Source organism: Manis pentadactyla, chromosome 9, assembly GCF_030020395.1.
Source record: "Manis pentadactyla isolate mManPen7 chromosome 9, mManPen7.hap1, whole genome shotgun sequence".
Taxonomy (NCBI): Eukaryota; Metazoa; Chordata; class Mammalia; order Pholidota; family Manidae; genus Manis; species Manis pentadactyla.
Window position 1 is genome coordinate 10,729,667 of NC_080027.1, and position 13,973 is coordinate 10,743,639.

The following is a 13,973-nucleotide window of genomic DNA, read 5'->3' on the forward strand; positions in this document are numbered from 1 at the left end:
GCTGGGCCTTGGGGGACACTCAGTCCACAGCCGCGTTCTGTCCAGGTCCCACACACAGGCCCCCCTCAGGCCTAGGGAGGTGCACACCAGAGGTCTGGTCCTCCCTTGCAGGGGCCAGACCTGGGGTGGGGGCCTTGGGCCATTTGGGCCGAGAATTCAAGTCTCAGGGCCCTGGGGCGTGGCCTAGAAGCAGGCGTGGGCTTCAGCGGGGCGTGTCCCCTTGGGCTTGTGGAGATGGGGGCAGCACACTGGGCAGAACGGGCCCTACAAAGCAAGGGACCTGGTTGCCCAGGCCTGAGGCCCACGGCCTTTTGCGGAAGCGGGGAGCAGTGGGCCACCAGCCTGGACAGAACCTGACCAGCTGCCGGGCCACTGACCCAGGGCTCTACGGCAAAGACCAGCAGGAGGCGGCGCTGGTGGACACGGTGACCGACGGTGCGGGGGCCCTGCACGGCCCGCAGCCTCCTGGCCCAGCAGTTACGTGGCTGCGGCGGGGCTGGAGAGCAGCGCCGGGGCTGGGGAGGCCCTCGGCCAGGCGAGCCAGGCAGGCCGCATGCTGCCCCGGGATGGCTCCCGTTCCCAGGAGGAGGACAAGGCCCGGTATGTGCAGGGGCTGCCGGGGCACCCGAAGCCTTTCGAGACCCTGCTGCCCCAGAGCCAGGGGGCCGGGCCTTCCCCGTGGGTGACCAGGTGGGTGCTGGGCCTGGCCCCCCGGAGGGGCATTTCTCAGAAGGGCAGACAGAGCCAGAGCAAGGCCGTGGCCGCTTCTCTGGAGCAGCCAGTGGTCTGGCTCCCAGCACCCCTCTCTCTCCTGGCCCCTCTGCAGCCCCTTTGTGCCCCCCGCCCTGCAGACCTGCTTCACGGAGTACCACCTGCTGGACTTGCTGCCGAATCGCCAGGTCCTGGCCCGGCTGCCCGGACTCCACCCCCCCCAGCCCACGTGGCGCGCCTCACCTTCTGGCCCCAGCCCAAGGCCTCCCCGGCCTCCCCTGAGCACGTGAACCAGCCCGTTTTTGCGAGCTATGGGCCTGCTTGGCCTCCCCTGGGAAAGGGGCTGACTTCGGTGAGAGGAAAGCTGTGCTGTGCTCACGGAGGTGGCAGGGGACTGGTGTGAGCTGGTGCGAGGTATGGGGTGACAAGATGGCTAGGTTGCGGAGGCAGGGGGCTCCTCCAGCTGGAGAGATGACAGATGACACCCGGGTCTGAGCTTCTCCTGGCAATGCCCCAAGCATTTACGTGAATGAACTCATTTGATCCTTACAGAAGATCAAAGGAGTAGAGATGATTAGAATCCGCGTTTTACAGGTGAGGAAACTGAGACACAGAGAGGTGCAGCAACCGGCTCAAGGACACACAGCTGGAGAAGAGGCCAGGCCAGGATTCGAACCCAGACTCCCTAGTTCCAAGCCCTCTTTGCCATAGGTCAAGCTTGAGCTACTATTTCTTGTATCCTGGTACAGGGTAACTCTGGTGACCCCCTAATTACATGGGGAACAGGAACCCTAGAAGAAAGGTTGAGCGTCTGGCTATCAGAGTGGGGATGGGAGTGGGGCCGGCTCTACTCTGAGGGCTGTAAGTTTAGAGACTGGGGGTGCGGTGGGCTCCCCAGCTGGGGAGGGGGTGGGACGTGCCCCTTACAGGTTGGAAGCTCTGTCCTCCTGGGAGCTCCTGGTTCTCACCTGCTGCTGCTGGGCCAGAAGGGGTGGCGCCCAGGGGCTGGGAGAGCAGCCTGGGGAGGTGCGAGGCGGGGCGCAGGCCGTGGCCCCAGACCCGATGGACCCGGAGGCGGCTCCGGTCCACACAGCCAGGCGGGAAAGCTGCTGCAGGAGCTGCGGCTCCGTTCCCCTCGGGGGTGTAGGTATAGCTCCTTCCCTCTCTTAATGTTCCTGGATTGCTGAGGTCTTTCAGACTGGAGATGTGTTTTCTTTAGTTCACAAAGCGTCTCACACTATTTCTTTGATGATGTCACTTTCTCAGCTCTATTAGTTGGATGTCAGATCTCCTGGTTTCATTTTCCATGTCTCTTGTCTTCGTTCCCTTTTTTTTGTTTAATATTTTACCTCTTTTTAAAAAATATATTTTCCCTCTTTTTAAAATGCTATAAAATGTTTCATTATATTCCATCCCTCCAGTTAGATTTTTATTTCGGCAATCATTTCCAATGTCCAAGAATTCTTTCTTACCCTGTTTTTCAGTTTTCCTAGCTGGGGAGATTCTGTGCTGCACTGCTGAGAACCTTCTGAACCAAAGGACTCACTCCCCAGTCCCTGCGTACACTGGTGGCAAACAGCCCTGGCTGTGTGCCCATGCTGGAGCTGCTTTGGAAAATATTCACCTGCCCAAGGTCATACCCTCCCCTAGGCAGCCCACATCCTATGACTGGTTGACAAAGGAGCATAAGGGCCCAAACGTCCCAGTTTAGGACCATCCTCCAGAAGCATCCAGCCCCCATGCTTCCTGTGGGACGGCTGAGGCCCTCGCTGCTGCCCCACTGCAGCCCCATTTCTCCCTCCACCCAATCTGGTTTCCTCCCTTTTTCTCCGATAGGTGTTGTCTCCAAGGAAAGAGGCCCAAGAAAGCAGACACTGAATGGGAGTTTGGAGCAGGATCAGTCACCACCCAGCTGGCAGTGAGGACTGTCACTGATGGCAGGCTGCTCAGAGAGCTTCTGGCATAAGGTAGCAGAATGACCACCACACTCACTGGGCAAGAGGGACGGGGAGGGCGATGAATGGGATGCCAGTGGGGAGGAAAGGAATGTGCTGGCTGGCACAACAGATCAAGCATGGGAGGAATATGAAGGAAATTGTCCCTACAAGAACAGTAGAATTAGGTGTCCTTTGCTAAGCTTGACTGACACTTTGGAAAAAAGGTGGCAAAGGCTAAGAGTGATGAATTGGCACGAAAAGCTAAGTGGCATGAAGGAGGATAGCCAGGCTTCCACCTCCCAAAGCTAGTGGGCAGAGCGGGAAGACCAAGTCTGGGACTCAATCCTAAAAGAGGCAAGATTAAGGAAGATGAAGCTTCCAGCCAATGTTGATGTGCTGTGCTGAGGTCAGGGGGCCCTACCATGTGGAATGGCAACATCTGGGCTGATACCCCCACATCTTGAGTACCCAGCTTCTCCTGTACCCTGGAACCAGAAATGCCCCCTGTCCTCCATTAAGGGCTAATGCCCACCCACAGCCCACTTACTAGAATGCCTTCGCCCTGCAAGATAATACCTAACCCCTCAGCCTCTCCCAGCCACTGTGCAGATAACCAGGTTAAGTCACCATATGACCTGGTGGGACAGGCTGGCTGATTAGGGAGGTAAGAGACCACATTCGAAGGAGCTGAGGACCCGCCAGTGTGTATGGGGGACAGACCAGGGGCTGGACTCGAAAAGCATGAAACCAAAGGCGGGCAGAAGGCATTGCTGAACCGAGTTTACTTGCCTGGGAGCACTCCCCAGGGACACAGGACTTAAGTTCTCTCAAGGACCCCAGGAAATGGCACAGTGAGGCTGCTAGGGTGGCGCTAAGTAGCCATGGCCACACTCAGTGACACAGGAAGGCCAGGAGTGCCAAACTCAGTGGTGGAAGATGCAAGTAAAAGGCTCGGAGAAGGCGGCACCCTACAGTGGGTACTCTGTGCAAGGCCGGAAGCCTCACATCTCCCAAAGCAGCAAAGGATGTGCCGGTGGGGGGCCCCAGGGTCACTGGGGAACTCAGTGCAGGGCCCCTCTGCAGGCCAGGACTGATGGGGACACTGTATAGAAAGAGCTCCTTACGGCAACCCCCAAACAGTGTAGCCAGGTGGGAGCTTAATCTCCTGAAGGAAGTGGGAGCAGTTACTGTAGAAAACCAGGCAGAGCAGAGGGCAGCCGCACGCCCTGACGCAGAGGCCTCAGTGTTCCTAAGGGCAAAGCAGGCGGCTGACCGACAGGATTACTGCCCGGTCGGGACCATCCAAGGACATCAAGAGTAGACGGTTAGGGGCTGTGGCAGTCAGCCCAGCAAAGTCATGACCCCTTGTCCAGTTTGCAAACTTGAACCTGTTTTCAGATCCAAACACCTTCATTACTAACACGACACCCATTTCACCTTTATGGCTCTAAAGCATTTTCAGGAACTGCGGCTAACGACCACATACATCTGAGAAACATATTTTGCTCATCTGAATGACCAAATACACACTTCCTTACAAATCATTGTATCATCCTGCCCTTGTGGTACAAAAGGCAGAACACAGATACTGTGAGAATTAATTAAGGGAAACCTCACTGACAACAGCACTGAGAGGTCCACAGGAGAGGCTCGCGTGCCGCTCCGCGTGCAGCTCAGGTGCCCCCGCGAGGGAGGGCCGCACGGGCCTGGGTGCCTACCGCCCCGGCCGGAAGAAGGCCGCGCCCCCCTCTGCCTCCCGCCTCAGACCGAGCCAATGAGAGACGCTCACAACTCAGCGAATGAGAAGCCACAATACGTGGGACTCCCAGTCTCCCCCAGGGGCCGGCTTGTTTGGAAACAGCCCCTCCTAACTCCGTCCCTTCCTCTGTATCTACGAAGACTGTTCTTTATTCTCCAGACATGCCTGTGGTTCTGCTGTAGCCGTCCTGTCCTGGGTTGCAGTTCTCTGCTACTCCTGAGTCAACATGTTTTTGCTGATAAGATAACTGACTGTTTTAATTTTAAGGTTAACATTATTTCTAAAATGAACAAGCCTGACTTGGTTCCACTAAAACGTTATTTATAAAAGTAGGCGATGGACGGCCTGAGGTCCATAGTGCACCACCTATGTTTGGATGGTGAATGAGCACGCGCTGCTGTCTCCCTCTCTGATGCGACCACTGGAGAAACTGCAGAGAGAAGTAAGGATTTCAGGAACAAACAAAACTACGGGAATAAGTGAGACATACCCCCTCCCGGAGACGATGGCTGCTCGAACCTACGTGTGTGTGTGTGTGTATAGGATGTGTGGGTAGGTGTACATGTGCATGTGTGTTACGTGTGTGGGCAGGGGCTGAAGTGGCAATAAGAAGATGCCAGGGGGAAGCAGTTTGCCTTTAGTTCTTCCACTCCCTGGAGTTGTTGAGGGGCTGTCATTGCTCCGCCCTGCATTTGTGCCTTTCGCTGGTTAGGTATTGGGAACAAAAGTGGACACCACCGACCTCGGGCTTTCTCCCTTCCAGGCAGCCCACCCCCACTCCTCCTCCCCGCGCTGCCAACACACATTATGAAAATGATCCAATTAAAAATGGACTTGACAGACACTTCAACGAGGAAACACTGATGGCAAATAAGCACATGAGAGGGTTCTCATTCTCATTAATCATCAGGGAAATGCAAATTAAAACCGCAATGAGGTAAGATTACAAACTTATCATAAAAGGAAAATAAAAAGAACCAAAGGTCAATAAAGAACGTTAATAAAACCAAAAGCTGGTTCTTTATAAGACACCAGATTTTTGTGACAAAACTAATTAAGGTAAAAGAAAGGAGGTAAGTAAAAAAAATTTCTTTTATACATTATTCCAGATAATAGAAAGAAGAGAAAACATTTCCCAGAAAATTTTATGAGGATAGTGAAATTAGTGAAATGTTTTATTCCCAAACCAGATAAGGACAAAGCAAAATTACATTTTCATTTCATTTGTAAACAGAGATGCTGAAGTCCTAAACAAAATACACAATATTGTAGTAGAAATAATACACTAAATACAATAAATCAAGTAGGGTTTATTCAAGGAATTCATCAGAAAATGTATCAATATAATTCTCAACACTAATAAAAACGAAGGAGAAACAGCATGTTGATAACATCAAGCAATGTAGAACATGCATTGGAAAAGATGTGTTACTTATTATGATACAAATTCTTACTAAACTAGGAATAGAAGAGTATTGGCTGAACTAGATGCCAAAAAATCTAGCAAATGTTATACATAATGGCCATCAGCCCAGACACCCTGACCAAGGCAATGGCGAGCCTGAGCCCAGGAACAGGCATCCCCTTTCTTCATGCCCACTATGTCCCTTTAAGGTCAGAAACAAGGCAGTACAATTTTGTAAAAGTGCACTTCAGTATTATGGAGGTTCTGGTCACTGTGTTTAAGAACTAAAAAGAAATATAAGGTATAATGGCTGGAAAGGAGGAGATAAATTCTCATGGACAAATGATGTGCTCATTTACCTAGAAGGACCTCTGGAAACAGCACATTATTAGAATCAATAAGATTTCAGCAACATTGCCAGATACATACCTATACAACTAGTAGTATTTCTAGTATTTCTCTGTGCCTCCCATACCCAACTAAAACATAAAATATTCACAGCAGCAAGATACCAGGCATTGAGAATTTATAAGAATATGGGGTGGGCAGAGGGTTCCTAGCACAGACTAGTGACGGCAATGCACTAGGAATTGAGCACATGCATGTGTGCACACTCGTGTACACACACACATACACGTGCAGTCCAGCAGACAGGAGGACTGGCCTAGGACTACCTTGTGACCATACCATGGGAGGAAAGGGGGACAAGTTAAAATGAACCTCAGAAATCTATGGTCCACAAGGCAAAAGGATAGACGTGAGGGACACTCAGGGCAAACAGGGCGGCTGAGTCAGGCTAATGGCCACTCAGAGAGGTGGGAAAGGAACAGTGGCAGGAGGGCTGGGGGTGGAGAAATACTAGCCATGACCAGCCCCCTCCCCTTAATACAGACCCAGGCCCCTACCTGCACAGGAAGACCCTGAGGCTGGCTGTCCTTGTGAGGCCCTGGAGAGGCCTCTGCACTGCCCAGTGAGCTTCCATTCCCTACAGTGTGTGTGTGTGTGTGTGTGTGTGTGTGTGTGTGTGTGTGTGACAGTGTGGAAAGTATGGTGTGAGTGTGAACGTGCGAGTAGCTGGGGAGTGTTGTCTTTGACAGGGCTGTAGATTTTGCTGCAAGGGAGAATGTAGCAGAGAAGGACCTCTTCACAGGTTTTGATATAAAATTGCAACTGTTTCTTTGCCTTGTTTCTCTTTGATTTTTTTGCAGCTCATTGAATACCAGACATTGAGACTGGGAAAAGCAAAGTTCAGGTGGCTTTTGCTCAGGTCAAATGAGAAAATTAAGCTTTTCTGGAAGAGGACGAAAAGAGATTTGTGTGTCAAGGGATAAAGAAGGTGTTTGTGGGACCAGAGGGAGAAGTTTGGGGTGGGGAGGCAGTGACCCTGGCCCAGGCCGCTGGGCGGGAGCCTGGAGCACATTAAGGCCCAGGCACTGTGCTGATGGAGACTTGGCCTGGCCCTCATGTGGGCCTGAAATGCCGGCCCCAGAACAGTGCCTGTCCTTGCCTAGACTACCTGTGGCTGGGTGAGTCCCAGAGGGGGCCACCCTTCCACCCTACCTGCAGTAAAGACATTGTTTTATTGGCCACATAAAAGTTATTGATATACTAATGGTGTTCTTCAGGCTTCTTATTGCCCCTGCAGAATCACTGTTCTAGTGACCCGTTGGGCAGGAATCCAGTTCTGCGCACTCCACCCCACTGCACTTCTGAGCTCTCATCTGGGTTTTCTTTCTGCCTCCTGGAAACCACCCCTTCTCCAGTCCCTCTGATGCCTAGACTCATGAGGCCCAGCAAGGAACAGTGTCCCCCAGGGGCGGCCTCTCCTCCTAGGTCCCCATCTCAGGGAAGGAGGGACCCCTTAGTTTCCCTTGAGGCCTCCTTCACTGCCACCAAGTTCAGAAGCTCCCACCTAGGTGTGTTTTGGAGAACTTGCCCAGGGCCCAGGCCAGGTGAGCCCCGACGTGGGGGGCCTGGCTCCCCTGCAGCCGTGGCTCACTTTGCAGGAGGGGTCTTGACAAAACGCTGCCTGGATGCTCCCCACTGCTGGGCTCTGCATCACGGCCATCAGGGGGTCCTGGAGTAGGGCCTGAACTTCTGGAAACAGGTTCCGAGGCAGACAGATGGGGTAAACAGCACTGAAGCTCTTCCTGGAACCCTTTGCAATTGTCCTCAATCCTGATGACACTGAGGGACACAGCTCAGTTGGTGCTACTGTGCCAGAAACATCCAACACCTGCTAATGGTACTTTTGAAAGGCTTTGGATTGGGTGGAGGGGTTTGTCTAGTGTCTCTTGGTCCAGATAGATTTCTAAACACCATATCATTCTTATTATTTTTACAGTGACTTTCTACTTAAAACAGGTGGTGCCCATTTCCTGTTAGGGGAGTGACAGGTAATGTGTTAATAAATAAGTGTATTTTAGTTGGAGTGAGGCAATTCAGAGAAATTTCAGAAGTAGGAAACATTGAGGTACCTGACAAGAACCAGGAAGGTGGAATCCAGATGACTGGCAGGTATGAAAGACTCTACCTGGATTGTGTGTGTGTGTGTGTGTGTGTGTGTGTGTGTGTGTGTGTGTGTGTTCAGGGCAGGGGGTGTGTCCATCTCTGTGTGGCGTCTATTGTGTCCTTTTCTGCAGGCAAAAATGTCTACATGCAGTGTGAAACAATAAAGGGCACCTCGTTTAAATTAAGACTTGGGAGGCAGTGGGAGGGGCGCACCACCACCCCACGCCAACTACAGACCCCACAGGAAGGGGTCACCTTGTTCCCCAAAAGGCGGGATCCGACTGCACTTCCCGGCAGGAGGATAAAAGATTTTCTTCTTCAGCAGCAGCCGCCCAGTTGGGGACAGACTGTCCCAACTCAGCCAACGCGAGGCCATCGCCACCCTGGCCTCCCAGTTTCCTCCAAAGCAGCGCCGCCCAACTTCCTCCTTTTTCTCTCTTTTATTCTCCAGACTCGCTTGTGATTTTGTCACAACTTGCTTACCCTGAACTGCAATTCTTCGCTACTCCTGAATAAACCCATTTTGCTGATAAAATGACTGGCTGTCTTCGTTTTAAGGTAGACACCTGCGTTTGTCCCTCTGAGATCTGAGACCCAAGCAGGGACAGGGGCTGGACGGGGTGACCCCCAAGGCATCTGGAAGACGCTGGAGCCCGTCCCGCAGCCCCTGCGGGAGCCCCTCGGCCCCAGGAGCATGTCTGGCGAGGCCGACAGGCGACCCGCGGCGGGAGCGGGGGGCGGGGCGGGGCCGGGGGCGGGGCGGGCGGGGGCGGTGCTCCGCGGCCTGACTCACGCTGGGCGGGGCCACACAGCCTTCCCAGGCGGGGCGCCGCCCTCCGGGCCAGAGCTCTGCGACCTGCTGCTGCGTGTCCTCCGCGACCAGTGAGTCGGCGTCCCGGGCCTGGGGGCACTTCTGGGGCTGCGGTGGGCGTTTCCCGAGGGCTCGGAGCGCTCGGCGAGCGCGGACCCCCAGCTCCAAGCGGGGCTCCTGGAGGACCCCGGCGTCAGGGTGGGGACCCACGGGGCCCACGATGCCCTCGGGGGGACGGGGGGAGGCGCCCCCCAGCGCAGAGACCTGCCCGGAGTGCCCAGAGCAGGGCATGAGGCCCCAGGGCGGACTTGTGATGACTCGCGTCACACTCCTCTCCCGGACTAACGAGCCTCTCCGTCTCCTCCAGTGCCGCCCTACACCATTGTCTACTTTGCTGTTCGAGGTAGGGGCCTGTGACTGGGGGGAAGGAAGGCAGAGGGGTGGCGATGCAGACCACGCCCCTCCGCCATCTGAGGGGGGCCCTTACCCCCCATATCCCTTCTTCACGTGCAAAGTGGCCAGTGCCTCCTACCCTGCGCCCCTGAGCTCCCTAGCCCACAGTATCCAACCTCCCCAGCGTCCAGTGAGGTGGAACCCCTGTTCCCATGGCCCCTCCGCAAGGCCCTGTGGGGCTGCGGTCTCTGCCCCAGCCCCACAGCCCTGTCCCCTCCGCCAGGACGCTGCGAGGCCACGCGCATGCTGCTGGCTGACCAGGGCCAGAGCTGGAAGGAGGACGTGGTGACCAAGGAGACCTGGCTGCAGGGCCCACTCAAGGCGTCCTGTGTGAGCGGCTGTGCCCAGACGGGAGCACAACTAGGGTGGGAGGCCACTGAGCTCAGCATCGCTCACCCAGCTTTGTCACCTCGCAGCTGTATGGGCAGCTCCCCAAGTTCCAGGACGGAGACCTCACTCTGTACCAGTCCAATGCCATCCTGAGACACCTGGGTCGCACCCTCGGTGAGTCGTAAGGCTGCACGTGGCCCTCGGCAGGGGTGGGTGGCATCGGCCATCTGCTCAGGCCAGCTCCCTGAGCCTCTTCCATTTAAACCAAACCGCTCAGAGCGCTGCGGTGGAGGAAATGAGGCCACACGGAGATTAGGTAACTTGCCCAAGGCCCAGCCCAGGTCTGCCTGCAGGCCTTGCCCTCAGCCAGGCTGCCTCCCACTGAGCTCCGAGTACCTACTGTGGGCGGGACCACCCCTTCCATCCAGAGCCTTCTCCCTTCTCCCTCCTCCTGGCTGTGGCCTGCAGACGCACTCATGGCCTGTCATTGATCAGCCAGCAGTGTGTCAGGTGCCCACTCATGCCCTCTGCTCTCCTGACCCGCAGGGCAGTATGGGAAGGACCAGCTGGAGGCGGCCCTGGTGGACATGGTGAATGATGGTGTGGAGGACCTCCGCTGCAAATACGCCACCCTCATCTACACCAACTACGTGAGCGCGGGCAGTGCGGGTGGCCAGAGGGATGAACAAAGAAAGGGACTCCCTGTGCTCTCTCCCTACACCATGCCTAGGCTGGGCCGGGCTCTGGTGGGGGCCAGGAGCTGCTACGGATAAGACACAGCACTCACCCTCACTGCCTGGGGGATGGACTCAGTCAAAGGTCAGTGGCAGGACAGCGTAAGGACAGGGGACGTCAAGCCGGAGGTGGATTACCTTGGCTGGGGGAAGTCAAGAAGGCTTCCTGGAGCAGGTATAGGAAGAGGAAAATCTATAGCCAACTTCTGGAAACGGGTGCTGGCACTTTCAGGTGCACAAAGTGTGCAGACAGAGAGCACATCTGGGGACCTAGGGCCAGTTTAGCAGAGGCAAGGCGTATGTGTGCCTGAGGGTCTGAGGGAGAGTGTCTGGTGATGGAGCTGGAGGAGCCGGCAGCAGGCCCAGGTTCCGAAGGCCCTGACCTGGCTGTCTTGGCATTCTCCTGATGGCAGTGGGGAGCCATCGAGGAGTCTAAGCAGGGTGGTGTCCAAATGTGAAATCTAGGAGGATCTGGGTATAATCTAGTGAGAGATCATGGCAGGTGGAAAGGCAGGAATGGGGTAGAGCAGACTCAAAGCCGAAAGGGACAGCATGTGGCAGCAGCCTGGGGGAGCAGGGGAGCCCTGGGGCTCCAGCCGGGTGGGTGGGGGTTCTTTGAGATGAGGCAAACGGACGGATGTGTCTCAGAGGCTGGGGCAGGGGCTGGGTGGGCAGCATTGTGAGGACCAGGAGGGTGATTTGCGGGGCTATCTTTCTGGCAGGAGGCGGGCAAGGAGGACTATGTGAAGGCACTGCCGGGGCACCTGAAGCCATTTGAGACCCTGCTATCCCAGAACCAGGGGGGCCAGGCCTTCATTGTGGGTGACCAGGTGAGCACTGGCCCTGTCCTGCCCCTTCTGCACTGCCATTTTCTTCCAGATGGGACATAGGTGCAGAGAGAGCATGTGAGCCATTGGCTCAGCAAAGCTGGGCTGACTTGGGGAGGGCTCTAGTTCCTGCCCACACCCCCATCCACTGAGACCTGCACCCCCTGCCCTGCAGATCTCCTTTGCAGACTACAACCTCCTGGACTTGCTGCTGAATCACCAGGTCCTGGCCCCCGGCTGCCTGGACTCCTTCCCCCTGCTCTCAGCCTATGTGGCGCGCCTCAGTGCCCGGCCCAAGCTCAAGGCCTTCCTGGCCTCCCCTGAGCACGTGAACCGCCCCATCAATGGCAACAAAAAACAGTGAGTGCCTGTGGCCCCCTCAACAGGAGGAAGGAGGCTGCCTGCTCTCCTTTCCTCAGGACAATAAAATTTTCCAAACAGAAAGCAGTGCTGAGAACATTGAGTTTCCGGGGCCAGGGCTCTTGGGCGGGCCAGGGCAGCTGGCTAGGGTACTGGAACACTAAAACACAACTGAAGCATCTTCCTGGAGAACTCAGCGCAGTCTGTGTTTACTGAACTCCAGAACCAGGAAGAGAAATTACCATGGTCCTTGCCCTGGAGGTCCCCCCGGTCCAGAGGGAGAGAAAAGACTCAGAAACATGCTCTCTTGTCCCAGCAGGCCACCTGGCAGCGGGCCCCAGTCCAGGACCAAGCAGAGGGGTCCTGGCTGAGAGGGGTGGGGCGGGAGCCAAGCGCTCTTCTGCCCTAGGGTAGATGCTACGGCATGCGACAAGGCACCCCACGGCCCCACCGGTACAGGTGGCACCTCACACATCTCTCCTTTGGAACCTCCACCTCCCTCGCAGCTGATTCTGCTGCCCTCTGAAAATAAGCCAGAACAGCAAACGGGTGCAGGCAGCGCTGTTTCCTCAGAGCTAGTTAGCAAGGGGGTCGGCCACCACCCCTTGCATCTGCAGAGACTCAAAGGTGGGCAGAGGGCGGAAAGGGAGGTTCAGGTGCGCCTTGATGGAGGCTGTCAGCTTGGGGGACAGAAGAGAGGCGTCCTATGTCATTGCTTAAAGGAGCAGATTTGGCTTGGAAAGGGAGATAAAAATGAGGGAAACTGCCACTTATTAACCGAGTCCTGGACACTTAGAGCAGTTGTGACAACGGTTATTTTTTGGCTTCCTCGGATGTTTCTAGAGTTGGCAGTTTGACTTCCTATGAGTCTGGCTTATAATGGGCTGGCTTCCTGGCTGGTCTGGTTTCCCAGGCCAGTTGCTGCAGGTGTGGGTCAGAGTTCTGTTTTTGTGCATGGTCTGACCATAGTCAGCTGTGTACCCAGTCACATGGAGACATGTGACCCCAGCCACACCAACTGGATGCCTTTCCTAAGGCATCTGAAACTCGAGTGGAGAGCCATTTGTGGGGAGAAAACAGAAGCCCACACACTCTCCTTTTGGGAAACAGCTCCCAGCTCTTTGCTGGGCCCTGGGAGACTGGAAACTTGATCATGAGGCACCAGAGGGCCAGCCTGAGTCACCCACCAGAACGCCCAGATACAGAGATGGGGTGCCAAACAGCATTGCCGCTAGGAAACGTAATGAATGGCAGGACCTACTGAGCAGGCCCTGAGGCCCTGGGAAACGGAGCAGGTGACTCATGTGGCCAATGTGCCTGCACCTGCCCCAGCTCTGCCCAGAGGGCCCTGGGAGCTAAACCCCAAGAACTCTGCTTTCTCCAGGCCCTGCCAGCTGGCTCCAACCAGGGTGGCAGACCTGAAGGACCCTAGAGAAGGAGCTCAATCCGGGCAGACCTAGTGGCACATCTCACTGTCCACTTCTCCAGGAGAGACAGAAGGCCAAGGTCAGCATCCTCTGCTGACAAAAGCCAGCGATCAGGAACTTGGAAAAGGCAAGACGGGGAGACTGGCATTGGGTTGTTTAAGGGAGGGGCTTGGGGGAGGCCTGGCACACACACGTGCTGGTCCCGTGGGAATGCTCCCCGGACAATCAGCTGCAGAGTCTCCAAACAATCGGGACGGAAGGCACCGGGGGTCTGCGCTGCGCCCCCCTTCCCCAGCCAACCCAGTGCCTAGTCAGCGGGTTCTCAGGCATCTGTTGCCCTATAACAAGCTTGGTGGCTTCAATCACCATCAGGAATGCAGGCAGAGCACGTGGATGCCTGGACTGCGCCTGGTCCCTCGGCGCACTCAGTGGCCGGGGCTGGGCTCCTGCAGGCCGGTTCGGCGTCTGCACTCAACGCCGCCCGCCCCGCACCATCTGCCGGGTGCCGGAGCATGCGCAGGGAGACCCACACCCCGGCGGGAGACTGAGCCTCTGCGAGAAGTGGAAAGGGTCCAGTGGCTGGGCCCGTGTCCAGTAAACCTGGGGTGGGTTTTACAAGCCCTTGTCACCCAGACCTTCCATCAGCTTTCCTGCTCGTAACGCAACAAGTATCAATGGACAATGAATAGCTGCCAGACATTTGAACGT

General features: G+C 55.7%; 1 protein-coding gene and 1 long non-coding RNA gene across 2 annotated transcripts; both read left to right on the forward strand.

The window, feature by feature from the left end:
- Positions 1–2,636: 2,636 nt before the first annotated feature.
- On the forward strand, positions 2,637–9,080 carry LOC130684785 (uncharacterized). The gene is made up of 3 exons (XR_008999114.1): positions 2,637–2,678; positions 5,171–5,344; positions 8,649–9,080. It is a non-coding gene; the product is annotated as an uncharacterized LOC130684785 (long non-coding RNA).
- Positions 9,081–9,083: 3 nt separating this feature from the next.
- GSTP1 (glutathione S-transferase pi 1) lies at positions 9,084–11,922 on the forward strand. The gene is made up of 7 exons (XM_057506785.1): positions 9,084–9,205; positions 9,502–9,537; positions 9,811–9,917; positions 10,004–10,091; positions 10,464–10,567; positions 11,374–11,481; positions 11,654–11,922. Coding segments are annotated over exons 1-7 (633 nt in total). The 5' UTR covers positions 9,084–9,204; the 3' UTR covers positions 11,843–11,922.
- The last annotated feature ends 2,051 nt before the right edge of the window (positions 11,923–13,973 follow it).

Coding starts and splice junctions, on each gene's coding strand:
- GSTP1 (XM_057506785.1), top strand. Junction 10,092..10,463: donor ACACCTGGGTCGCACCCTCG/GTGAGTCGTAAG, acceptor CCTGACCCGCAG/GGCAGTATGGGAAGGACCAG. Junction 11,482..11,653: donor CCTTCATTGTGGGTGACCAG/GTGAGCACTGGC, acceptor CCTGCCCTGCAG/ATCTCCTTTGCAGACTACAA.